The sequence below is a fragment of the Vombatus ursinus genome, unplaced genomic scaffold (genome assembly GCF_900497805.2).
Source record: "Vombatus ursinus unplaced genomic scaffold, bare-nosed wombat genome assembly UNPS02014817.1, whole genome shotgun sequence".
NCBI lineage: Eukaryota > Metazoa > Chordata > Mammalia > Diprotodontia > Vombatidae > Vombatus > Vombatus ursinus.
Window position 1 is genome coordinate 872,924 of NW_020954595.1, and position 26,273 is coordinate 899,196.

Sequence of the window (26,273 nt, forward strand, 5' to 3'; positions counted from 1 at the left end):
TCCTTGTTCTGCAGGCATCATCTGGTGCCAGATCCTGGAGGGCAACCTGGAGGAGGCAGAACAACAGCTGGAATTCCTAAAAGAAGTTCAGCTGTCCCTGGGGAAGTCCGAGGTCAGAGGTCGCCTTATTCCCCTCCTCCCCCACCCCGGTCTTGGGCCCCGAATTCAAATCCAAAGCGGAGGTCCTCCCGGGAGGGCTCTGGCCAGGGATCCCGGCCAGCTCACAGCCCCCAGGGCAGCCTGGGAAGAGGAGTGCTGGGGCCAAGACCTGCCTCTCCTGGGCAGGTGCTCACCTTCCTCCAGGCGCTGCTGGCCTCCAAGAAGCACAAGAGTGAGCAGGCGGCCACAGCTCTCCTCAGGGAGGCCGCCGAGCTCCACTTCTCCAGCATGCAAGGCCTCCCGCTCAGCATTGAGTACTTGGAGAAGCTGAACCCCGCCTTCCTGGTGAACATCGTGAAAGAGTACCTGGCCTTCTGCCCCAAGCAGGTGCGGGTCCCTGCCCCACGGAGCTCATTGCCAGGCTGAAAGTAGCTGTCCTTCTGTGCCTCAGCCAACACAGATCGCAGCTCCTGGGGGGGGCTAAGAAGGGGTCCTCAGGAAGGAAGAGCTGTGGCCAAACGTCCCGCCCCCGCAGCCTAGGTGGTCATCTCTGAGCTGGCCTCCAGGCCTGGAGGTCAGGACTAAACCCTTCTGGGCCTGCATATTTGTGGTTGGGCAGTCTCTCTGTACTATTCCCTTCATGTTTCTGGATATTTCGGGTGCAAAAGGAAAGAATGACGCTCCCCCAGTGTCCCCTTGCACAACGGGCTGGGGCTGTGACCAGCAGGGCATTAGGGGACAGCCCCCCAGCCCAGCCCACTGGCAGATTCTCCCAGAAGAGCCCTAGGGAAGGCTCTGAAGGCTGTCCCACTCTCCTGCTGACAGCCAGGACCACATTTCCTTCCCAGCCTAGATCTCCAGGCCAGATCATATCTCCTCTCCTCAAACAAGCAGCAGTGATCCTGAACCCGGTGGTCAAAGTGGCGCCCGCTCTGATCGACCCGCTTTACCTCATGGCCCAGGTCAAGTACCTGTCAGGTAAGCACACAGCCCCCAGCCATGATGGCCAGTCTCACACAGGCCCAAAGAGACTCGTCATGCTGAACGCCGGAGGGTCCTGGATGCTTTACATGGATTACCCCAGCTCCCCAGACTAGAGCATTCTCCCCGCTCGCTCTCAGAGCCCATCTGGGACTCCCACCTTCTCTGTAGAGCCCTCCCCAGATCCCCACCACTCACAGGGGCTGGGCCTTCCTCTGAGCCTTCACATGTGCTGCCGGTTACTCGTGTATGTGGCCGTCCCATCTTCCCAGTGAGGCCAGTGAGCCCCTCGAGAGCAGGCAGCAGGCCTTCTATTTCCATGTCCCTCCCGGGTCAATGCGTGTCCCCGGCACACAGCACAGAGCCTGCGCACAGTGGGTATTTATGAGCTACACGTGGTTGGATGAAATTCACAGTTAGTGGTCATTGATGCTGATATGAAGCTCACCTCTCGCATTCCCACTGACCATGGCTTCTCCACTAGATCCTTCCTTCCTCAAACCCCAGGAGGGGCACACAGCAGAGATCGCTGATAGCCACTGGTTGAGGAAGGGTAAAACTGGAATTTATTTTCTAATTCTTGGGAAAGCTGTAAAAGGAGAGCCTAGAGCTTGAGACAACCTTCCAGGCCCTCGGAAGGAATCTGTTTTATCCTAGAGGTAAAAGGGAACCGTCCAAGGCTTCTGAGCAGGAAAGGGATGTGGGCAGACCCCTGCCTTTGGAGATTACAGTGAAAGGAGATCCTGCAGGTAGAAAGACCCGTTAGGAGGCGATTGTAACAGCCCAGGACCCAAGCAGGGGAGAAAGGAGGCCGGTGCCAGAGATCTGGCAGCTGTTTGGATGCAGGGCTTCAAGGGGAGAAGATGCACGGCTGAGCGACTGAGCAGAGTGTGGTGCCCTCAAAGGAGAAAGGGCAGTCGGGAAGAGGGAGGGTCCAGGGGAAGATGCTAAGTTGTGCTTTGGATGTGTGGAGCTGGAGGTTCCAAGATGGCGCCCAGGGGACGCGGTCAAGACTTTCCGCTTTTCCCTAGGAGAGCTGGAGAACGCTCAGAGCGTGCTGCACAGATGCCTGGAGCTCGACCCCACCTCCACCGACGTTCACCTCCTAATGGCCCAGATCTACCTGTCTCAGGGAAACTTCACCATGTGTTCCCACTCCTTAGAGCTGGGAGTCAGCCACAACTTCCAGGTGAGGGGGCATCTGGGGGGGAGCCAGGCAAGGCCAGGGCCGAGGCTCTGCCCTCCTTGCTAGGCCCGAGGACAAACACCTTGGGCGTGCATCCCCTTCCAAAGCCCGGGTGCCCCTGGCGTCTTCTCTGGGAGGACCTAAGAGGGTCTCTACCTTTACCTCCCGGGGGCCCCTGGTTCCTCTGGGGTCCTGGGTGCTGCAGGTCCCCAGACCTCCCTGCTAAGCGTCCGGGGTGATGTTCTGTGCCCCCTGCTTGTCATCTCTAAGGATCCTGAGACAGCTGCAGCCGCGGCCCACAGGCACGTGATCTCCCCTGACTTCTTACCCTTTTGGGTGCCCTGAGCTCTTGGGCAGTCAGTCAGGTGAAGCCTGGGGTGCCCTTCTCTGAATCGTGTTTTTAAATGCACCAAATAAAATACGCAGGATTGCAAAGGAGGCTAATTGTATTGAAGTCCAGCTGTCTGTATTTTTTTAAGTTCACAGGCTCCCGCCCTGCCTCCCACCCCAGTCTAAGAACCCTTCCTCTAGAAGGCAGTTCCTCCCGGGGGCAGGAAGTATGACCTCCAAGGTCCAGTCCACCTTGTCAGATTCACCGATTCCTCGACCTGACTCCCGCGTGCCTCACAATGGGTCTCGGTGCTAGCTCGGTGCGCTAGCCATCAGCCACCAGCTGGGGCCCCAGGGAGGGGCCAGTGGGCCGCCCGGGCCAGTCACAGCCCTGGCATCCGCGGCCACGGGCACGTGTTCCCTCCTAGGTATGCGATCACCCGCTGTATCACTTCATCAAGGCAAGAGCCCTGAACAAGTCAGGAGACCACCGTGCAGCCATCAGAACCCTGAAGATGATCATGAAGCTGCCCACGATGAAGAGGGGGGAGAACAAGAAGACCGGGAGCTCCTGTATCCGGCCCAGCGAGCGGGCGTCCATCCTGCTGGAACTGGCCGATGCGCTGCGCTTGAATGGGGAACTGGTAAGAGACGCGGAGCCTTCTCCCTGCGATCTAAGTGGGAAGGACGGGAGGGGGCAGGAGCCCAGGCACAGCAGGGGGACATAGGGACACCCCCGCAGCAGCAGGCCTGTCTGAGCCCGGGTGACCAGATGCAGCAGCAGCCCGGGCTGGAGGGCCTCGAGGGATGGCCTGCAGAGCTTCCCAGAGAGGACGGGGGAGGCAGAGTAGTCACATCTTACCTTACTCTAGAAATGATTTTAATTGATTCATCAAAAATTGCTGCTAAATGTCCAATCAGTCAAATAAAAGCCTCAGGAAAATACTGACTTTAATGGCTAGAATTCCTATGGCACTTTAAAGCTTGCAACGTACTTCGTATATGTTAACTCATTTGACCTTCATAACAACACTGGGAGGTGGGGACTATTATTATTCCCATTTTACAGTTGAGGAAAATGAGGCAGATGGAAGCTAAGTGACATACTAGTAAATGTCTGGATTTGAACTCAGGTCCTCCTGACTTCACAACCGGGGCTCCATCCGCTGCTGCCACCTAGAGACCTTTATTGTAAAGACTGGCATTTCCTATGGGAGTGAAAGAATGACCCCAAACCAAGATTTCCTATTATTCTGAGTTTTCCTAGAAAACCAGAGTTACAGAGTTTGAACTCTCAGAAGCCACTCTGAGCCCTGGGATTGACCCCCAGCGCATCGCTTGGCCTGCTGTGTGCAGGGAAGGGGTAGGGAGAAGTGATGGGGCCAGGCCGGGAGAGTTGGAGCTGTTTTATTCAATTTAGCGGCCAACATTCCTCCCGGGCCTTCTCTATTCAAAGCGCTGGGGGTGCAAAGACAAGAAAGCCAACAGCCCGGGCCCACTGGGAGACAGACCACATCATTTCAGCAGGGGGAAAACACACCTAGCTGGGGGGTCGGGAAAGACTTCGCTGATGGGCAGCCCCAGAGCTGGGCCCAGGGGAGGTGGCCAGCAGGGTGAGCATCTCCCAAGACTAACAGCCTAGGCCAGCAGGGCCGGGATGGAGAGTGTGTGGAGGGGATGCAGGCAAAGGAAGGCAGGTGCCTGGTGGTGAGGGACTTTAGAGCCTCGCTGGGGCCTCTGTATTTTACCCTAGAGGCAATAGAACCAATTGTGCTGTGGCTGGGGAAGGTTGCCTTTGCTGAGGATGGCTCATAGCAGGGAGGCCCTAGGAGGCCTGTCAATTCAGAGGCTATGCAGAAGTAAGCAGGGTCTAAACAAGGGAAAAGGCTGTGTGAGTGGAGGACATCGTGGCCCTCAGACTGATCAAGACTTAGCCACTATCTGGGCATTTGGGGGAGGAGAAGCAGAGGCATCCCAGATGGGCTGAGGTTGTGGACCTGGGAGCCTGGAAGAAGGCCACCATCTGTAGAAATAAGGACGTTTTCAGAGAGAGCGACTTTGGTGTGTGTTTGTGGGGGACAGGGAGAGAGCAGGGGATAAGGGCCCCTGGGATGTCCAGGCGGAGAAGTCCAGCTATCATGGGATTGACGTGGCCGGACAGAATTCAGGAGAGAGACAAGGGCTGGACACGTGGATTTGGGAAGCGTGACCATGCAAAGGGAAGCCGGTAGAGAGGAAGAGAAGGGGGCCCAGGCAGACCCTGGGTGGACCCACCCCAGCTGGGGGTGGAGTAAGGAGCACACAGGCAAGAGAGGAAGCCAAGACAGGAGTGTCCTGGAAGCCGAGGGAGGTCCGCAGAGAGGCCGGGATGGAGGAGGACTGAGGGGGGCTCCTCACCTGAGTTGCCTCCCCCCTCCCTCTGGCTCTAGGCCAGTTCTAGCTGCTGCTGTCCACACAGGCCCCCAGGCTCAGGACATCAGATCTCCCCTTGTGCCCCCTCATGAATTCACGCCAGGGTCATGGCAGCAGCATTCTACTCATCGCCCCAACCCTGCCTCTGTCAGCTCAAGGGGCAGCGTGCGTAGTGGCTGGGGAGTCAGGAAGGCCTGGGCTCAAGGCCCACCCCCCCCCACTGACCAGCCGTGTAACTGGGCAGGTCACTTGGCCTTGGCCCCCGCAGGTGAAAGGGGGTGCATCGGAGCAGACGCTCACCCCCATCAGTACAGGGAGGTCCGTCACTGGAAATCCTACACACACACACACATACACACACAAACACACACACAAACATATAAACACAAACACACACATCCATACACACACACACACACACACACACACACACACACACACACACTCAGTACTTAGCTGTTTTCCCATCCTTCCTAATTTAATCCGGAGGGCCTGGTGTGCTTCCCTCTCTCAGCACGAGGCCACGAAGATCATGCAGGATGCCATTAACGAGTTCAGCGGCACCCCCGAGGAGATACGGATCACCATCGCCAACGTGGACCTGGCCCTGAGCAAGGGGAATGTGGAGATGGCGCTTGGCATGCTGAGAAACATCACTCCCAAGCAGCCCTACTACACGGAGGCCAAGGAGAAGATGGCGCACATTTACCTTCACACGCGGAAGGACATCCGGCTGTACATTGGTTGCTACAGGTAATGCCAGCAGCCACTCTCGAAGGCGCGGGCGGGGTCCTTGCTACCACACACCCTCAGCATCGCTTCTGAGGAAGATCTGGGGGCTGCAGAGGCAACAGAGGCAAAACCAGGGAAATCCCCCCAGGGAAGCGTGGAGGGGTCGGTGTCCCCAGCCCCCAAGCCGCACAGCCTGGACTGGGCAGGAAGCCTCACCGGAAGGAGCTCCATCCACCATTACTAGAGGGACAGATACCACGTTCATGGGAAAGACAGCCTCTCCTGAGGCAGCTGGAGTAGACGTGGCACCGGGGATGGAGTCAGGAAGACCTACGTTTAAATTCAGCCTCATGCACTTACTAGTGACCCTGGGCAGGTCACTTCACCTCTGTTTGCCTCAGTTTCCTCAAGTGTAAAATAGGGATCATAACAGCCCCTACCTCCCAGGGTTGTTGTGAGTATTCATAAAAATGCTTGGCACCATGCCTAGCACATAGTAGGCGTTCTATAAATGCTTATTCACTCCCCCTTCCTCTGCCCTGCCTCTTCCTGGGGGAGGGGAGGGGGAAGTCTCTTCAGCCTCTCTGAAGTGCCCTGGGTAGCCGGCTCCTCCAAGCCCGGATTGGCCCTGGGCTGCCATTTTCCCATTAGAGATTTTCAGTCTTACCTCCCTCCTTCACCCTGATTGGATTAAAATTTGCTCCAGGAATACTGGTTCTTTCTAATAATGATAATCTAGCTAGCATTTCTATAGTTCTTTAAGGTGGCTAAAGTAACCCAAGTAATATGTGCTATCTCCTTTGATCCTCACAACAAGCCTGCGAAAAGCAGGGAGTATGATAATCCCCATTTTACAGATGAAGAAACCAAGGCAAACAGAGGTCAGTGACTTGCCCTGAGTCACACAGATAGTGTGTGAGGCTGGATTTGAACTCAGGACTTCAAGCGCCAGCTGGAGATGTCATTTTAAAAATAAATGTAGGGGGTCATAGATTTAGAGCTAGAGGGCCCTTGGAGGGCAAGTCCAACCCTCTCATTTTACAGATGAGGAGACTGAGGCAAGCAGATGTTAAGTGACTTGTTAGTAAGTTTCTGAGGCTGGATTCGAACCCAGGTCTTCCTGGCTCTGGCAGGCCTGGTGTTCTCGGTGTCACCAGCTACCTCTCACCTTTGGAAAGCATTTGGAAACCTCCTTAGGAGGAATTATCTTTTCATTTTTCTGACTCTGCAGCATGATGAGGTTCCTGAGGGCCCTTTGGCACGGGCCCCCCTCTCCTCACATATCTTTCAGAGAAGGTTGGTCCCCTAGCTGGGACCAGGACAAAACTAGGCATGGGGAGGGGGGGGGAATCAGGTGAAAAAGGTTTACAGTTGATTCTGTAGACATCCTGCAGTGCCCTGAAAGCTCAGACGCCCTCTGCAAGCATCTGGGTGGGCAAGACTCCAGTGAGCTGAGCCTTAGCAGGGCCAAGACAGAACATTCAGTCAGTGAGCAGATGCTTGGAAAGCCCCTTCTCTGGGCCAGGCACAGTACTGGGCACGAGGTGCAGGCCAGAGGTCACCCCAGCCACCCCGGCCTTCTTCCCAAGCCAACCACCTCTAGGATGACTGAGCTGGGAATGAGACCCATCTTCTAGCCGGAGACAGAGAAGCGTCTTTGACCCTGCCCAGTACCACTGCCGCCTGAGGGATGATTTAGGAAATTGGAGAAATTCTCCAGATGTGTCAGCCTGTGGAAACTGGTCTGTGTGCCAACTTCCAAACTGGAGAATTCTCTCACTTCTGGAGAATTAAGAAGACAAAGGGATAAAGATTAGACCTGTGATTTCCTTGGCATAGGGGACTCCCAAGTGAGGAAACTCCCTCCACCAATGTAAATAGGTCCCTCTCTGCACCTGATTGTCTTAGAGGAGGGTATCTCCTTGGACAGCATCTGGAAAAGCCTCAGGACCCTATGTCGAAACAGTATTTTTAAATACATGAAATAAAACACATAAAATTACAAAGGAAACCAATTATGATGAAATACAGCTATCAAAATACTTCATAAAAAAAAAAAAAAGGTTCCCAGACCCCAGGGAAAGATCCCCTCCCTGTGTCAGAGTTTCCCGGAGCACGGGGAGGTAAGTGGCTCCTTCATGCAGGGCCCCCAGCCAGTGCGCAGCTCAGGTGGGGCTCAGCATCCTCACCCTCTAACCACTGTGTAACACTGACTTTAGAGGACACAAAAGCAGTGTGGCTAGAGATCTTCAGTGGCGTCAGCTCCAAGTTCTCACAACACCCAGACCACACCTTCCCGGTAGCTACCAGCTCCCATGTGGCTGCCCTCCTGTGGCTTCAGCCCCTCCTGGGCCTTGCCTTCCCTGCCCATTCCTGTCCCTCCCACCAGACATTTCTCCCTTTAGTTATACAGACCTGGCCAGAAGCTGCGGCCCTTCTGAGATGCGGGCATTTCTATGATGGTAGAGTCAAGGGATGGATGAGGAAGATGCCCCAAGGGGTCCGGCAGCCCACCCTCCTGTTCTCAGAAGACCTGTCCCCAAGCCTAGCCAGGTTCCCCTCTCCACACCTGAGCTCCTGTCCCACACAAACCCACCCTCCACTCCCCCATCCCAGCCCTGTCTAGATCTCAGGAGAAACATAGGACAACTGCTGACCGCTGGAAAGAGCCAGCCCCTCCTTGTCAGCTCTGTTCACCTCTTCTCCAGAAGCTCCAGTTGCCTCTGACTCTAGAACACCCTAGCATAGGCCTCTCCATGTCCTCCACAGTCTCAGTAATAGGTTGGATTTTAAATTGGAGGACCCAGAATTCGCCCTAGTGAATGAATGAATGAATGAATGAATGAATGAATGAATGAATGAAAACCTGTCAGGCACCACATTAAGTGCTAGGGATCGTGACACAAATACGTTAAGAATCCAGCGCGCTAAGAAAGGCCCAGCATACTGGGCCTGGCAGGATTTCCCACAGAGCTCTGGCTTCAGCATCCTAGGTCCTTATTATAACATCCTGGAGCTGAGCATGGTGACAGATGGAGGTGAAGATGAAGAGACTGACCCCAGGGGCATGATGTGGGTCAGGAGCCAAGAGCCAGAGGAAGGAGCTTGCTTTGTCTTCCTGGGTCACAGCAGGTGCCCTTGGCGGGCGTGTCCCTGTTTATGTTGGTGGAGGGAGTTTCCCCACATGGGAGTTCCCTATGCTAAGGAAATCACAGGTCTCATCTTTATCCCTTTGTGTTCTTAATTCTCCAGAAGTGGGAGAATTCTCCCGTTTGGAAGTCAGTACACAGCCCAGTTTCCACAGGCTGACACATCTGGAGAATTTCTCCAGGTTCACCCTGGGGCACTGGTGATGAGGGGTGTGGTGGGGTTGTATTGCTGGAAGATCAGAGGGTGATGTGAATGTGGTTAACAGGGGAGCGGAGAAGACCTTCCATGCTCGAACTCTACATGCTGAGCCCCCAAGACCCAAAGGACCCGGGCTGCAATAAAAACCCAGGGTTGGTGCCCTCAGCATCCCTCGCGCTCCAGCTTCTAGGGGGAGGAGACTTTCGCCCTCCTTAGTGGTGGTGGTCTGTGCTGACATGAGGAGAACTGCTTCTGTCCTGCTGAGGCTGAGGGAGGCAGCCCTCATGGCACCCAGGGACAGAGCTCTAGACTTAGGAAGCCCTATACTCAATTCTTGTCTCTGACACTTCCTAGCCTCAGTTTCTTCATCTGTACAGTGGAGCTAATACCCCCTGGCAGAGATAAGGTGTCTCCCATGCTTTGCAACCCTTCAAACAGAGTCTGTTATTAAGGGTGGCCCAGAGGAGGAGCCACATCCCGGGGGCCTGCCACCTCTCTATGACGTGTGACCAGGAGGTTGGGGCTAGTGACCTGGCTTCTGGTCGCTCCCCCAGCCTCACACAGGAAAGGGGCAGCCTTCCTTTGGCAAGCAAAGACATCAGATAATCAACAAGCATTATTTGCTTGCTTTGTGCCAGACTCGTGTCAGGTGCTAAGGCAAAGGTGTGGAGGTAGGAGATGGTGTGTGAGGGACCACAAGCCGGACAGTGGGACTGGCCTGTGGAGAAGAAGAAGGAGACTAATTCGTAATGCTGGACTTTGGCCCTTAAGTTATTAGGGAGCCACTGGAGTTTATGGAGGAGCTGGGGTGTGTCATGGTCAGCCCAGTGAGAACAAACATGGCCCACGTCCTCCTGTCTCTGATGAGGCAGTTAGCAGAAGGGGGAGAGGCCCAAGTTTAAACCAGACCACGGAATCGTTGGCCAACTTGGATTTCTCTGGGTCTCAATTCCTCACTTGTCAAATGGGAATAATGCTCCCCTTAGCCCCCTCAGAAGTATATTGTGAAGCTCACTCCCTGTATGGCTAGTCCCTTCCCTTCCCTGGACCTCAGTTTTCTCATCTGTAAAATAGGGCTGTCGGAACAGGTGCCAGAGAAGGTTCCTTCCGGCTCCCACACTCTGAGATTCTACGAGATGAAATAATATGTGTGAAAGCCCTCTGACTACTCCAAAAGCCCCATAGGAACAAAAGGGATTCCAATGCGGACTAGGTCTGCAGCCGTGCCTGGTCAGGCCCTGAGGCTGGGAGGCACAGGGCTCTCCTCCCTCATCCCCTCTGGTTTCTCTTATAGAGAACTCTGTGAACACTTGCCCGGTCCCCACACCAGTCTCCTCCTGGGAGATGCCTTCATGAATATTCAGGAGGTGAGTGATAGCTCCAAAGCCCCTGGTTTCCCCCCCCTTTTTTTTAAAGGCAATTGGGGTTAAGTGACTTGCCCAGGGCCACACAGCTAGTAAGTGTCAAATGTTTGGTCTGAGGCCAAATTTGAACTCAGGTCCTCCTGACTTCAGGGCCGGTGCTCTATCCACTGCGCCACCTAGCTGCCCCCCAAAGTCCCTGTTTTGTCCTTCGAGGTGGGGCTGGGGCTGCTGGAAACATGCCTTCTTTGCACCCTGCCCTGTCAGCCTGAGAAGGCTCTGGAGGTGTACGATGAAGCTTACCGAAAGAATCCTCACGACGCCTCCCTGGTCAGCAGGATTGGGCAAGCATATGTGAAAACTCACCAGTATAATAAGGTCAGCAGGGCAGGGGCAGAGGGAGCCTTGCCCACAGTCCCTTTTCCTCCACCTGGTCATGTGCAGATAACGGGGAGCAGGTGTGTGGGGGGAAGGATCTGGGAGCCCCTGGCCCCATCCAGCCCCCAGCCAGGCACACAGTGCCATCAGGAGTGCAGGGAGACCTGGGACCACAGAAGGGGGCAAGGCCTCCCTCAGGCCCAAGACTGACCCATCCACAGACACCCCCCAGACTTCAGGACTCCCGCCCATCCAGGCTTCATGTGGGGTACGGTGATGGGCACCAGCATGGGGGATCCCTAACTCAGAGAGGGCAGGAGCCTTCCAGGAGGGTCTGGAGGAGAGGAGAGAAAGATGCTGAGCGCACCTTCTGTCCCAATGGGGGACAGAATGGCTCCCCCAAGAAGCGTGGCTGCGGGAACCTTTCCTTTCTGTAACAGACAGGCTCATCGTGATGCCCAGGCCCTCCGCCAGCGCTGCTCCGGAGGCGGACCGCTGACACCTCGTGTCTTTTCCTTAAGGCCATCAATTACTACGAAGCCGCGCAGAAGATCAGCGGCCAGGACTTCCTGTGCTGCGACCTAGCGGAGCTGCTGCTGAAGCTAAAGAAATTCAACAAGGCAGAGAAGGTGCTGAAGCAGGCCCTGGACCACGACTTCGGTGCGCGCCCCTTGCAGGGTGTCCTGGAACCTCTGCCCCGCCCGCCTCATCCTCATCGCCTCGCTGTCTGCGGAGGGGCGGAGGGCCGGAGAGGGGGAGGGGCCGGAGGGGGGGAGGGGCGGAGAGGGGGAGGGACCGGAGGGGGGATGGGCGGGGGCCGGAGGGGAGGCGTCCTGGGGGTCGCTGCGGGGCCGGGCAGCCTGTGTGCATGCGCGGGGTCTGCCCCGCCCACCCCCCCCCGGGGCGCTCACCTGAGACCTTGCTCTGCTTTCTAGTGAATGACATCCCTTCCATGATGAATGACGTCAAGTGCTTGCTTTTACTTGCCAAAGTGTACAAGAGTCACAAAAAGGAAGAGGTGATGAAGACCCTGGACAAGGTAGCGCCGGTGTAGACAGGAGCTGTCCCGAGTCTCACAAAGCCCCCGGGGGACTGGGCAGCTAGCGCAGAGCAGAGCAGGGGCGCCCAGGCACACTCCGTCAAAGCGGAAGAGAATTCATTTCCTTTGTGCTTCTGGTGGTCTCAGGCCCTTTACCACTCTGAGGTGCTGTGACTGAGTCGCAGTTCGTGGGTGGTCCTTGAGAGACAGCACGGGGAGTCAGGGAATCCCGCCTCTGACACTTGTTGGCTGGGTGACCCCGGACAAGTCATTCAGCCCCTCTGTTGCCATCCTCCTCCACGGGATGGGCACCGTGAAGGCCCCTCCCTCACAGGGCTGTTGTGAGCAGTAAATGAGATCGTGGGTACAGAATGCTTCGTCACTTTGTTACAGCAACGTCATCTTGTGTTGTTCTTACTTCTGACGATGGCCTCCAGCTCCGCTGGCAGGCACTTCGAGGGGGTGACTGAATGGATTTGGGGTGCCAAGGTCAGTGCCCGGCATTTGAATGTGCCCTGATGGTCCCTGCAGGCCCTGGACATCCAGTCTAGGATTCTGAAGCGGGTGCCCCTGGAGCAGCCTGAGATGCTCCCCTCCCAGAAGCAGCTGGCCTCCTGGATCTGTGCCCAGTTTGGGGAGCAGCACCTCTCCGAGCGGGATTACCCCAAGGCTGTCAAGGCCTATAAGGACGCCCTGTCCTACTCCCCGATAGACAACAAGGTGAGTGAGGGCTGCAGCCAGAGCCAGCCTGGCCTCTGCCAAGAACCCAAAGCGGCTCTGGGCTGGGACCAGAGCTGGGAAGGGTGTGTTCCTTCTCCTCCTGCTCGTCCTCACTTGTTCCTTGGAATCCTTCCAGAAGGGCCAGAAATAGAAAAGTCGTATTTGCAATGCTTTTTTTTTTTTTTTTTCCATAGTGAAATGACTTTCCTTGTAATTCTAGACAGCATTCCTGTGTAGGAAAAAATGCCCTCTGAATGTGATTGAACCAGCCAATCAGAGCCTGCCCTGGGAATTCCTGGGAGGCCTTCCCCTCTCAGATTACTTGCCATCTACTCTGTATGTATCCTGGAGGCTGTCCCTAGTATTCACGTTAGAATGTCATCTGAAGGTATTAAGCACCTACTATCTGCCAGGCACTGAGCTAAGCCCTGGGAACGCAAATTCAAACAAGACAGGGTCTGCCCTCAAGGAGCCTACGTTCTCCTGAGAAAGAAAGGGGAGGACTGTGAGAAGGCACTCACAGAATGGAGAAGTCCCAAGAGGTTCTAGCGGGTGGCTGGGGGGACGTGAAGAGCTGGCTGGCCTGAGCCCTCGTTGGGTGGAGTTTGGAGTTGTGGCTTTGCTGTCCAGTCAGAGGGGCAGACGGCACTGCGCTTGCTGGACGATGAGATCCCCCAGTGACGGGATTCCTGGGGGAAAGGAGGACAAGTGCATCCAGCCCAGTGGGCCTGAGGCCCTTCTCTGGATCGCAGTGCCTGGCACACAGGAAAGCAGTTAACGGATGCTTATTGACTCACCTGAATGACTGATTTGATTGGATTTAGGTTTTTTTTTGAATTACTGATTTTATAAAGTCAATTCAACTCAATTCAATTCAACAAGCATTTATCAGGCTCTGTGCCAAGTGCTGAAGAACAAAAACTAAAGCAATCCCAGCCTCGAGGACCCTGTACTGGGGGGAAGGGGGGCCTGGGAGGGGCAGTTGGGGGTTTAAGCTATGTACACACCTAAGTAAACATCACAAGTAGGGCATCCTGGGAGGGCTTCCTGTAGGAGGCAGCCTCTCAGTAGAGCCTGGACAGTGAAGTGCAAAGGCATTGTAGGCATAGAAAGGGACCACTCACCGAAGGCACAGAGACAGAAGAGTCAAAGTCAAGTGGGGAAACTGTAAGAGGGAGTAACCTGAAGTCAGGTTGTGGAGAGCATTAAAAACCCCAGGCATTTGCCCTAGAGGCAGTAAGCGGGCTCTCAGAGCGTCGGGCTTTACCCAGGGGTGCCCGAGGGCATGTGAGGACAGGCCAGGCTGGGTGAAGGCAAGGAATCGTTTTATACAGAGAGACCTGGTGCCCGAGATGCTTTACCAAAGCACCCAGGACCACCCCGCCTTGAGCGGAAAGCCGCCCCTCCTCCCGTGCCCCTGCAGGTCCTCGCTCCATTCTCACCGCACTGCCCCACAGACCGCATTTGTTCCTGTGCTCAGAGACTGTTTATAAAGGTCCTCCAAACGTCTGGCATCCTTGTGCTCCCTCCACAGAAATGGGGTGACGATGATGAGCATAGTGCCTCGCAAGAGGGTTTGACACTCCAACCCAGATGACTGAGGAGCCCCAGCAGGGACGTGGGTCCTGGCTGGTGAAATGTTCTCCTGAGCCAGAGCCGGGGGCCGATGGGGGCGCTGAGTGGGGAGAGCTCCTACGTGCTGGGAGGCCCCAAGCAGAGAAGTGTGAAGCCCGATCCAGATGTCTGGGGTTCTCACTCTGTGGGAGGAAGGGTAAACAGACCAGGGAAGAAGGGGGGGGTCAGCAAAGTGTCCCTTCGAGCAAAAAGCTGGACCCCAGGCAACATAGTGCCGGCCCCATACTGACTGGAGGACCGGGCAGGAAGACTGGAAAGGAGGAGCGTCATCAGGCTTGAACAGGGTTCAAGGAGGAGGCCTGTCCCCATTCCCCTGCCCCAAATTGCCTTGTGGTGATATTCCATGTTTTCAAGATGGGAGCCGGAGAAGTGTGAGGGACAGAGAGCTGCTCCTATGGTCAGAAAGACCGAGGATGCTGCCCCTCCCCCAACCAGGCCAGGCCCCAGTGTACATCAGTGACATCACAGGCCCCCCTGCACAAACCAGACAATGTATGCTGCTCTCTGCTGGTGGAGCCTTAGGGCAGCCCCTGCTCTGCCCCTCTCTCAGGGCACCAGGCCCTGAGCTTCCGCACTGTCCTTGGGGATGGCCCGCCACACTTCTGAGTCCTTGATGTCTCTCTCCTCGATGGAATGGAAGCTCCTGGAGAGCACAGACTGGTCATTTTTGCCTTTGTATCCCCAGGGCCTGGCACACAGTAGGTGCTTAATAAATGCTTATTGAAGGATTGATTGGAGAGGTCTCTTTATGAAGAGTATAACCATCCACTGATACCACATTTGAGACTCTGATGGGCCTTTTTAGGATGATTATTTGAGTCATATCTGGATACACAAGTCACGTTCTTGGAGATGGCCTTTAAAAGAGAGAGCAGAGGGGCAGCTAGGTGATGCAGTGGATAGAGCTCTGGTCTTGGAGTCAGGAGTACCTGAGTTCAAATCTGGCTTCAGACACTTGACACTTACTAGTCACTTAACCCTGACTGCCTCACCAAAAAGAGAGAGAGAGCGAGCAGAGAAGAGAGGGGGAGATGCAGAGACACAGACACTAGCTCTTTGGAGGAAAGTCTGGGTAGCCCTCCATCCCCTTGGGGAAGCGTGGCGTTGGTCTCCAGAGAGGAAGAACCATATGGCTCCCCCACTTCTATCAAAACAACCCTGTAAAAGTATAAATATTCTTGTCCCCATCTTACAGATGAGTACATAGAGGCTAAGAGGGCTTAAATGACCAACATCTGGTCACCCATCGACTAAATCTTATGATCACGGATTTGGGAATGGAAGGGACCTTAGAGGCTGTATAGCCTAACACTCTCATTTTACAGTTGAGGAAACTGAGGCCCCAAGAGCTCCAGCTGCCCCCACCCCCACTGTGCCAAATAACAGATGAGAATCTCCAACCCAATGAGCCTTTGCCTCCCCGATCTCAATGCGGGTGAAGGCGTCCTCCTGGCACTGGTCAGCGAGGGAGCCCCGCCAAGCCACTGCCCTTGTCTCACCAGGTGATGCTGGAGCTAGCTCAGCTGTACCTGATCCAGGGGGACCTGGATGCCTGTGAGCATCACTGCACCATCCTTCTGCAGAGTGACCAGAGCCACGAGACTGCCTGCGTGGTAAGGGCTCCCGGGGCTCCCCCTCCAGCCTGCGGAGGCAACGTCCAGGCAGAGGCAGGGGGTGTACTCAAAAGATCTCTTGGCTATTTTTTTCCCCGTGTTTCTTAAAAGGGATATCCCATGGGGGAAGAAACCCAGTAGGCAAGTAGCAGGTCCATGCTGTTTCCACAGACACCTGGGGGGCTCCCGAGGGCCCCTCTAGCCCCACCCTCTCCAGCTGGGAGGCATATGCAGCGATGGGGCAAGGCAGCTAAGATGGGGCGGGGCAGCTAAGGAACCTCAGAGTCAATTAAATCCACAGACAATTAAATCCAAAGGCCTCATGGCAGCCCCGCTTCCTCTGCCTCTCCTTTCACCAGTAGGCGCATTTCTGAATTTCTAGCTGCTCTGAGTTCTGCCCCCAGTCCTGGTCCCTGCCCCTGCCCAGCCTCAGGTGAGGGAGCAAAGGGAGAGGGAAGGAGGCAAAGAGCCTGGATACCCGGCCCTGACTGCAGTGATCTCAGCATTAGCTCAGGGAGGAGGTTAGGGGATAGAGAGAGAGCTGGTCCTTCAGCTGCTCTGGGGCTCCTCCATCTCCCCAGGGCCTCCGTCTGGCCTCCATTGGAGGCCCCCATGGCGGCAGGAGAGATCCCCAGCTCTGGCCACAGGACAGCCGCAGGGAGGGGTGGAGGCGTCCGGCTGGAGGCCACGTCTGCCCAAAGAACCTCAGTCCAGCACAGCCTCTTAGCTCTGCAGTGCTCAGGGCTTACATTCTATTACTAACGGGGCTCTCCCAGCTGTTGAAATGAAAGCTGAAAGATAGCTGCATTCTCCCATAGATGATGGCAGACCTGATGTTCAGAAAACAGAAATATGATGCTGCTATCAATCTGTACCGTCAGGTTCTTGAAAAGGCCCCAGGTAACGAGCCAGGCCCTTCCTTCCCCCAGTCCATTCTTCCCCTGGCCCTGGGCACCAGTCCTGGAGGTATCTCCTATGCCTGGACCCCCCTGGACATATGCCTCAGTTTCCATTTGTAAAACAGGGATTAGAATTCCTTCCCGAGGGATCGAGGAAGCTCCCAAAGCCCGTGGGATCTGGGGCCGAATTATCAGGAGTTGAGCGTCCACAGGGAGGAAGCAGCAGCCCCCTCCCTGTATCAGGCCCTCGTCTAGATGATCATAGCCTTTAGTTCCGGGTGCCCCAAGTGTGGTAAAGAGACGTGAATGACTACAGCCCATCCAGAGGAGGGCACCAAGGATGGTGAGGGGGGCTCAAACCTGTGCCGTATGAGGCCGGGTGAAGAAATCATTGTGCTCACGCTGGAGAAGACAAGAGGAAGGGGAGAAGTGGTAGCTCTCCTCCAGTCTGTAAAGGGTTGCCCTGTGAGAAGGGGTCAGGCACAGCCTGAGTGATTGTAGAGGGCACGGAATCGGGGAAGGCCCAGGGGCCATTCACCTCCATCTGGGGAAAAGCTTCCTAACAGCTTCCTTGGGAAGGGGGGAGTTCCCTGGCACTGAAAGTGTTCGAGGGACGAGCGTCCTCCACCAGCTTCTGCTGACCACCAAGAGAAGCAGCCCGTATATCAGAAAGGACGTTGGACTTGGGACCAGAAGGGACCTGGATTCCAGTCTAGCCTCTAAAACCTACTGGCCACGTGCCCTTTGGCAGGTCATTTAACTGCTTCATGTGTCAGTTTCCTCATCTGTAAAAGCACCTGCCTGCTCTAGAGCGAGGTTCAGGGCATTTTAGCTCATGGAATTGTTACTTCTGTGCACACGACTGTCAGATCCATGGATCCCACCTCAGTCTCTTCTGAATGCATCTGGCATCTCCAGCCAGCTCTGAGGAATCTCCCCCCAAATGTCCCATCAACACTTCAGAGTTACTGTGTCCAAAATTTAACCTGCCCCACTCCCCATCCCTCTCATGAAATCCCAGGAGGAATAGGTTTGGGGGGAGACAGAATGAGCTCAGTTCTAGACGTGTTCTACCCAACATCTGGGTGCAGAGAGCCATTGGGCACCTGGTGATGGGGCTAGAGCTCAGCTGAGGGACCTGGGCTTGAGACTGAGCTTTGGGTGATCTCGGGGGCCAATCCATGGGCCTACACAGTGCCTCATGGAGACCCATCTGTCACCTAAGAGAATTCACTGTGACCTGGTGCCCCCAGCTCTGCTTCCTGGACTTGACCCCTCCCCAGGCAGGATTGGCCACCCCTCCCTGCCAGGATCAGCCATCAGAAGCAGGGTCTGCCACGCAGGGCCATCTGGGGTCTGTTTCTCTACAAGACCCCCCCATCTCAGCTCTCCTGTCCCCCACAAATCCTTAAAAACCCAGGCCAGCATTCTGCAGGGACATGTAGCGTCTCCAAAGTCAGCAGGGTGTGCAGACAGGCCTTCCTCCCTGGCCAGTGGCCAGTAAGGCCTGTCCTCTGACCCTCCCCTCCTCTCACCCACGGCCCTTGCTGCAGCAGCACAGCTTGATGGTCACCAGCCTCAAAACACTGAACCACAGCTGTCTTCGTTTCTTCAGACCCAATGACCCCCGTTCACAGACACAAAATGGCAGAGCTGACAGGGCTGGCAGGCCACCCAGCCCAACTCCTTCATGTGACAGCAGGGGAAACTGAGGCCCAGAGAAGTTGCAGACTTTCCCCAAGGCCCCACAGCTAGCTAGTGGGAAAGGGGACCTCCCAACCCTCGTCCCAGGGCTCTCTCCCTTCTGCCTGAGTCCTTCTGATTTCCCTCCGTCCCATCCGAGAAGCACCCAGGAAAGGTGAAAGAAATGAGTTGATAGAAAGTGGCCTTCCCATCACTTGGCTCTTCTCCATGTGGCCCCTTGGCTAGAGAGCCTGGGAATGGAAGCAGGGCCCTGAAAGGAGCATCCCAGGCCAGGAAGTAGAGGGAGAGTGAGGACCTGAACCAGTGTAGTCAGCTCCCCCACAGAAGGCGAGTTTACAGTGTGATTATAATGCAGAGTGCAGCTGGGGGCAGGAGGGGGCCTTCCTCCCTCCCCCATCCAGAGATAGTAAGCAACTCAATGGCGGTTAACCAAGATGTAGAGCCAGGGCACACCCCCAGGGATGTCTAGTTCACCCCTTCATTTTACACGTGGGAAAACTGTTCGTCGAGTGGCTGGCGCAAATTTTCCTAGGCAGTAAGAGGCAGAATTTGAACCCAGGGCTCCTGACTCCAGATTCAGTCCTGGTTCCACTGTACTACGCAGCCCTCACCCAGGCGAGCCCTGGAGCTTTGCCCCAGCTGGGTCTCCCCTTCTCGCCCCCAGTCCCCCATTCCGTGACCCAGGATGCTGAGTCTCAGGCCTTGATGGCCATGGTGGCCCTGCCCTTCTTGTTTCTTAAGACAATTTTTCAGTGTTGAACAAGCTGATTGACCTGCTAAGACGGAGCGGGAAGCTTGAGGACGCGCCAGCCTTCTTTGAACTGTCCAAGAAAGTGTCCAGTCGGATCCCACTGGAGCCAGGTTTTAACTATTGCAAAGGCATCTATTGTTGGTACGTTTCCATCGGGGTCTCTGGCCTGGGCGGGGGCGGGGATGGTCACCAGGCAGCCTCTGTTCACTCTCTAGCACCGGCTGGCTGCAGCCCCCATCCCCAGACCGCTAGCCAGGCTCAAGGCCTGGAGGCTGGCCCCTTCTCTCTGCTTCTCCTGCTCCCTCCAGCTGAGCACGAGCCTGCTGGGGGCTGGGGGCTAGGGCGGGAGCAGGCGTGCCTTCTCCTGGCACTAGCCCTGAATGGGACAGTGCACCAGTGGCTTTCAGTCCAGGGCCATTTGGGCATCTTTTCAAACCAATAATCCCTTGCCGTCTTCTCATGCTCCCTGGGTCGGCTTTCCCCACTCAGTGATTTGTCCTTTGCCTGAGCTGGCCAGAGCCCCAGCCCTGCATTGTCCCCGTCATCTTCTCGGTCCAGCCCATCTGAGCCTCTGTGCAGGGCACTGAGCTGGGCCCTCGATCTCGAGGCAAAGACCACAGGCCATGATGCCCAGAGCCATAACCAGTCACTTCAGAGGCCCCAGCACAAAGGACGCTCACCTTGACCTCATAGGACCCAAGTTCTAGTCTCGGCTTAGCGGCCACCTATGCTGCCTGGGGGACCTTGGACAAATCTCCTTGTGGCTCTGGGCCTCAGTTTCTTCATCTGTAAGAGGAAGGGGCCAGACTGAATGATTGCTGAGGTCCCTCCCAGCTCTATGAAGGAGCTCATTATCTGGCTGCCTTCAGAACTTAAAAGCACTTTCCTTAGAACAACCTTGTGGGGTTCTTACCTCAATAGGGATAGGGGGTAAGGTCAGAACCTGGGAGTTTATCAAAAGAAGGCACTCCCAAGTGAGAAGTTCCCTCCACCAATGCCGGCTGGCACCGCCATCCCTGAGAGCCCTGAGAAGTGATTTCGTGGTCGCTCAGCTAGGATGTGTCAGAAGGCAGGACTTGAGTCTAGGTTTCCAGATGGGGAAACTGAGGCTGGGACATGCAGCCTAGGGGAAGAAATCCAGCATGTAAGCGGAATGTGTTTGTCCAGTGAAGGGCTCAGACTTGCCAGAGCAGTCCATAGGTAAATAATAATAATGACCGTAGCACCACGGGGTATGCTGACCAGCATCCAGGGAAACACTGGGTCATTAAGATTTGCTTGGCAATGGTCTGGCATTGCCAGTCAGCGCCCCTTGCTCCTGCCCCCTCCCCCAGGCATGTCGGACAGCCCAACGAAGCCCTCAAGTACCTCAACAAGGCCCGCAAGGACAATGAGTGGGGCCAGAGGGCCACCTATAACATGGTGCAGATCTGCCTCAACCCGGACAATGAGATCATGGGGGGAGAGGCGCTGGAGACGCTCGCCATGGAGAACAGGTGACCCTTTGGCCAGCAGCCCCTCGGCCCCAGCCCAGGAGGGGAGTCATTGGGCCCAAGCCAGCTGGCTCCACTAGGGGCAGACCCAGCTGGACCCCAGCCCCAGGGCAGGGCCCTCTCTGGGCACACAAGGGCAGCCCTGTAACACGGCCTGTGGGCACCGTTGCTTCTCCCTTCCCAGCAGCTCCACCGAGAAGAAGGAGTCTGAGCAGCTTGGGGTACGCACTGCGGAGAAGCTCTTACGGGAGTTCTACCCTCACAACAAAGAGGGGCAGGACCAGCTGAAGATGCTGCAGAGCTACTGCCTTCTGGCCACCAAGGAGAAGTCCAACGTGGAGACGGCCCTCGGGGCCTTCATTGAGATGGCCCAGATGGAAGTAAGCGCCTGCCCCTCCAGGGCCTGGGATCACAGACTCCGCCTGTGCCCCAGCCTGGTCACATCCGCCTGCAAAGGGAGGAGCCGCAGGGACCGCTGCACCTCGGCATCCCCGGGTCTTCTAGAGGCGGGGCCCCTGGGAGACCCTCCACGGTGTCAGGTTGGGGCTGCCAAGCCTGTCCTCACTCGGTCTTCCTCTTCCCTGGAAGCGTCTGCCCTCCATCCCAGAAGCAGCTAATGTCCTGTGCTGTCTGCTGCTGAAGGTCACTAAAGGACCACTAGACATAGGGAACAGCAGTCCTCTGGATGTGTGCATGTGCACGAGGGGTGTGTGTGTGTGTGTGTGTGTGTGTGTGTGTGTGTGTGTGTGTGTGTTTGTACATGCGCATATGCATGCATGTGCATGTGTGTGCGTGTGCACATGTGTGTGCGGGTGCTGCTGTCTGTGAGCATAGGTCTCTCTGAACTGTTTGGTGGGTCTATTCTGCCCAGAGATTAGAAGGGAGTGCCGATGCTCCTGGGCCCAGCTGGGGGAGAAGCTGGCCCTCAGCTGGTACGGGAGGTGTCTGCCCACCTGACCTCCCGTAGTCAGAGAGTCCCAATCTTTTGGGCACAGAGGGTTAGCTGCCTGGGCTCTGAAGGATGGCCTGGAGTTACTCAGAGCACAGCCGTGGCGTGCTGGGTCGGGGGGTTCCATTCTGAGGGGAAGGTTCGTAGGAGGGGCTGCTGCCCAGGGCGGAGCAGTGAGGACAGTCTTGGCAGCCCCAACCTGATTCGTCCAGGGTCCTTGGAAGGTCTCAACTGACAACCCCGAGGCTAGGAGTGACAGTGGGCATTGGGCAGCTTTGCCCTCCCCTGTGAGGCAAAGAAATCCACGTGGTGTGTCCCTGGGCCCCAGACTCTCAGGGCCCCTGGAGCCTCTGGATGGGGTGGCATCGGGCCCTTGGGGGCTGGGTTTTTTTCCCCAGAAAGAAAGTGTCTCAGCCCTCCTGGCGATGGCCCAGGCCTACACGATCCTGAAGCAGGTCCCCAAGGCCCGCACTCAGCTCAAAAGGCTGGCCAAGGCTCCCTGGGCCCTGGCCGATGCAGAAGACCTGGAGAAGAGCTGGGTTCTCCTGGCCGACATATACTGCCAAAGCGGCAAGTTTGACATGGCCTCTGAACTCCTTCGCCGCTGTGTTCAGTACAACAAGGTAGGCTGGGCCCCTCCTGCATGAGGCTGAGGAGAGGGACAGGCCTTCAGCTCCCCGCCTGGGATCTCACCCCCTCTACCAGAGCCGCTTAGAGCCCTGACAAGGCCTAGTGATGTACCCAGGGTCACTCAGCCAGTCCTGGTCAGAGAAGGGCCTAGAACCCAGGCCTTCCTGTCTCCAAGGTTAGCTCCCCATTCATGACAACATACTGCCTGCTTTTAAAGTGGGGGTGCGAGGCAGTCCCAGGGGGCTCTTTCTTGCCTAGGAGATTTCTGAGCACTGTCCATGTGTGCTCCCATCTCCTCTCCCACTGATCCAAATTACATGCCTGCAGAGAGGGTCAGGCATCACCTCACAGATGAGGAAACTGGAAACCAAAAGGAAAGTGTGACTTACCCAAGGCCCTGTGGCTGGTTAGGGTCAGAACAAGGAGCCTCCCGGGAGAGCACAAGGGTGAGGAAGCCCGGGTTCCAGGCCCAGCCAGGAGCTCACTGCCCGTGGTTTCTGCCTCTGCCAAATGAAGAGCTTAGACTAGACCTTCTCTGAGGCCTCTCCCTGTTCCTGGACCAACCCAGGCTTCTGGGGTCAAGGTCACTCCTTCCCTGCAGACCCTCCTGTGCAGGCCCAGCCTCATGGCTGTAACAGGTGCTGTCTTTGCAGTCATGTTGTAAAGCCTATGAGTACATGGGCTTCATCATGGAGAAGGAGCAGGCCTACAAGGACGCAGCGAGTAACTATGAGCTGGCGTGGAAGTATAGCAACCGAGCCAACCCTTCCATCGGTGAGCCGCCAGCCCAGGCGCTGTGGGACGGGGGCTTGGGCTGAGAGAACCGCCCCCCCACTTGTCTGAGGAGTCTGAGCAGCCATTGGCTTTCTCCACCATCAAAGGAGCCTGGCTGGAGCTGGCTGGGCCTGCATGGGCTGGGCTGGGCCTGGCTGCCCTGCGCTGGGCGGGGCTGGGCTGGGCTGGGCCTGGCTGGAGCTGGCTGGGCCTGCATGGGCTGGGCTGGGCCTGGCTGCCCTGCGCTGGGCGGGGCTGGGCTGGGCTGGGCCTGGCTGGAGCTGGCTGGGCCTGCATGGGCTGGGCTGGGCCTGGCTGCGCTGGGCCTGGCTGCACTGGGCGGGGCGGGGCTCAGCTGGGCTGGGCTGGGCCTGGCTGGAGCTGGCTGGGCCTGCATGGGCTGGGCTGGGCCTGGCTGCCCTGCGCTGGGCGGGGCTGGGCTGGGCTGGGCCTGGCTGGAGCTGGCTGGGCCTGCATGGGCTGGGCTGGGCCTGGCTGCGCTGGGCCTGGCTGCACTGGGCGGGGCGGGGCTCAGCTGGGCTGGGCTGGGCCTGGCTGGAGCTGGCTGGGCCTGCATGGGCTGGGCTGGGCCTGGCTGCGCTGGGCCTGGCTGCGCTGGGCTGGGCAGGGCTGGGCCTGGCTGGAGCTGGCTGGAGCTGGCTGGGCTGAGCTGGGCCTGGCTGGATCTGTCTGGGCCTGCATGGGCAGGGCTGGGCGGGGCTGGGCGCGGCTGGGCCTGGCTGGAGCTGGCTGGGCCTGGCTGCGCTGGGCGGGGCTGGGCGGGGCTGGGCAGGGCTGGGCCTGGCTGAGCTGGGCCTGGCTGAGCTGGGCCTGGCTGGTGCTGGCTGGGCCTGCATGGGCTGGGCTGGGCCTGGCTGCGCTGGGCTGGGCTGGGCCCTGCCAGCCTGAGACCTCCAGGAGCCACACAAAGCTTGTAAGGGGGGCTGGTGGAGACTGTGGACAGTTCCTGGTGAGCAGCAATGGTAGGCAGTCACTTGCACTTTCTTCTACAGGTTTCAGACTTGCTTTCAACTACCTGAAAGACAAAAGATTTGTAGAAGCCATCGAGGTTTGCCACAGTGTAAGCTACCTCTTTGACCTAAGACCAATTCCTGCCTTTGGCCCAGTGGGCGAACCCCTACTGATGGTGGCTTCCCCTCCCTTGGTCCCCAGGTACTGAAGGAGCACCCCAACTACCCGAAGATCAGAGAAGACATTCTGGAGAAGGCCCAGGGGTCCTTGCGGCCCTAGCTGGAGCCGGGCTGGGCACTGAGGACCAGTAGGATCTGCTGGACAGGGCCCAGCCTAGAGGAAGGTGGGGGCTGGGGTATACAGGGACCTTGTTGGAAGGAGAAAGACAGGACCTTCCCCTCGTCAAGGCTGCTCTGGGAGCACCTGCACCATTAGAATTTTAAATTTCAAGGACCACATGATCTTTCTCGTTCTGCACTCTGTACCTAGTTGGTTTTGTTGTTTTGTTTTGTTTTGTTTTTTTAATAGCAAAATAACGGGTATATTTTCCACTAGGTGAAAAAAAATGGTCACTAGGAGATCTAAACCTTTTATTTTGGAAATGACAGGATTAAGAGTAGAGAGACCTGACTCTCTGACCTGAAGCTTTAGGTCCCTTTCTCTCTATGGGCCTCAGTTTACCCATCTATAGGAAGAAAAAAAGGAGAGGAGGAGATATTGGACTAGATAATCCCCTAAGGTCTCCTCACACTCTAGGATTCAAAAATTCAAAGTTTCATGTCATGTCTTGCATTTAATCTGTAATGTGGTCACAGGGTCATAGATGTTATCTTTATCTGGTCATCTGGTCCAACACTCTCCTTTTTCATTTGAGGAAACCAAAGGCCAGAGAGGTTTAAGTGATTTGTCCAAGGTCACTCAGGGAGCAAATCAGAGAGCTGGGATTCACACTCAGGACCTCTGTCAAAATACTTTATCTATGATGTCCAGAATGTGCTCTGAGCGTGAGATGTCTGGAAATGTAACAGAGAAAGTGAAATCTAAGCAGCCCCTGGTCTAATGTGTCCCCCGTCCAGTCAATACCTGTGCCACCTTCTTGAGCATTGGGCCTCTCATCCACTCCTTCCTAACAATGAAGGAGGGAGAAAAATGATTCCAGTGGGCTGTTCACCTCAGATCAACTCAACCAGCATGATCTGAGGACCGAAACTCAGCTGAAAGAAAAGGGGTTTGCAGGGCCAGGCGGATGGGGAAACGCCAGAGCTGTCTCCAAGTGTGCCAGGGGTGGTTGGTTGGGAGAGGGCCCCAGAGGGCAGAGCCACAAGGATGGGGGAAGGGTTGTAAAGAAGGAAGTGAGTGCTGGCTGCGTGTCAAGGCAGTCAGAGCTGTCCAGAAGCACAGAGGCTGGCAGGGGGCTTCTGGCCCCTGGAGGTCTGCACAGGCCAAGGCTGAAAGGGGCAGTGTTGTTGCAGGAAAGCCTCATGGGCTGTGGCCTGCACTGAAGGAAGGCTGGGCTTGGACATGTGGCTGCCGGTCCTCTCCCTACCCTGGCCCTGACCTTCTCTGCCGGAATGTTGTTGGGGGCTGGGGCTAGGGAAGTCGGGGAGATTAAACCAAAGGACAGCATTGAGACTCTCTTCTCCAAACCTTACACACACACACACACATTATATATTATGTTTTATATATATATTTATATAAATACATATATATTGGCCCTCGGAATGAGCTTGGCGCTTCTGTTGGCCATAGGGAGAAGGGAGACTCCCCCAGCCATGAGCTGTTCGCATGTGCTGCGTGCCCACTGTCCTGGTCACCTTCTCTCACCAACGTGTGGGGTGTGTGTGTGTGTGATAGGATGCTGCTAAGGAAGCTAGGGCAGGGTAGTGGACAGGACCCTGGATTGGCGGTCAGGGCACGGGATCAGTCCTGCCTCTGCGGCTAGCCAGATGTGTAATCTTTGCAAAGTCACTTAAGCAGGTCAGACTTCCCTAAACAGAAAGTGGGACCATTAAACCTTCCGTTCAAATGACTTCTAAAGACTGAGAAGACAAATAAAACGATTGTGAATTATATGTGTAATTAGTGTTTATCATGGGGTGTTAATTAACATTTATTGTGGCAGTCTTGATTTGGGGTCACATTTAGGATGATGTGTGTACACGATGTGTACGTGATATGCCTGTCACGTTTAGGATGTGACGAGGATGTGATGAAGGCATCACTTGATGGGGCTGTACTTTAGGGGCCCCTCATGTACAGGGACC

General features: G+C 56.2%; 1 protein-coding gene across 2 annotated transcripts in view; it reads left to right on the plus strand.

Moving 5' to 3' along the window:
- Positions 1–26,052, plus strand: part of TTC21A (tetratricopeptide repeat domain 21A) — a 47,120-nt gene extending 21,068 nt beyond the window's left edge. Inside the window, exons 10-29 of one of the 2 annotated variants that reach the window (XM_027835908.1) lie at positions 15–112; positions 286–486; positions 948–1,077; positions 2,112–2,269; positions 3,025–3,240; positions 5,523–5,761; positions 10,383–10,455; positions 10,717–10,827; positions 11,349–11,487; positions 11,763–11,866; positions 12,398–12,586; positions 15,724–15,834; positions 16,653–16,734; positions 19,179–19,329; positions 20,523–20,684; positions 20,866–21,061; positions 22,029–22,253; positions 22,914–23,034; positions 24,048–24,115; positions 24,208–26,052. In XM_027835908.1, the coding sequence (XP_027691709.1) occupies positions 15–112; positions 286–486; positions 948–1,077; positions 2,112–2,269; positions 3,025–3,240; positions 5,523–5,761; positions 10,383–10,455; positions 10,717–10,827; positions 11,349–11,487; positions 11,763–11,866; positions 12,398–12,586; positions 15,724–15,834; positions 16,653–16,734; positions 19,179–19,329; positions 20,523–20,684; positions 20,866–21,061; positions 22,029–22,253; positions 22,914–23,034; positions 24,048–24,115; positions 24,208–24,285 (2,852 nt within the window). In that variant the 3' untranslated portion in view covers positions 24,286–26,052. The remainder of the gene's footprint in view (positions 1–14; positions 113–285; positions 487–947; positions 1,078–2,111; positions 2,270–3,024; positions 3,241–5,522; positions 5,762–10,382; positions 10,456–10,716; positions 10,828–11,348; positions 11,488–11,762; positions 11,867–12,397; positions 12,587–15,723; positions 15,835–16,652; positions 16,735–19,178; positions 19,330–20,522; positions 20,685–20,865; positions 21,062–22,028; positions 22,254–22,913; positions 23,035–24,047; positions 24,116–24,207) is intronic. The other variant, XM_027835909.1, reaches the window with a different exon arrangement.
- Positions 26,053–26,273: the final 221 nt, after the last annotated feature.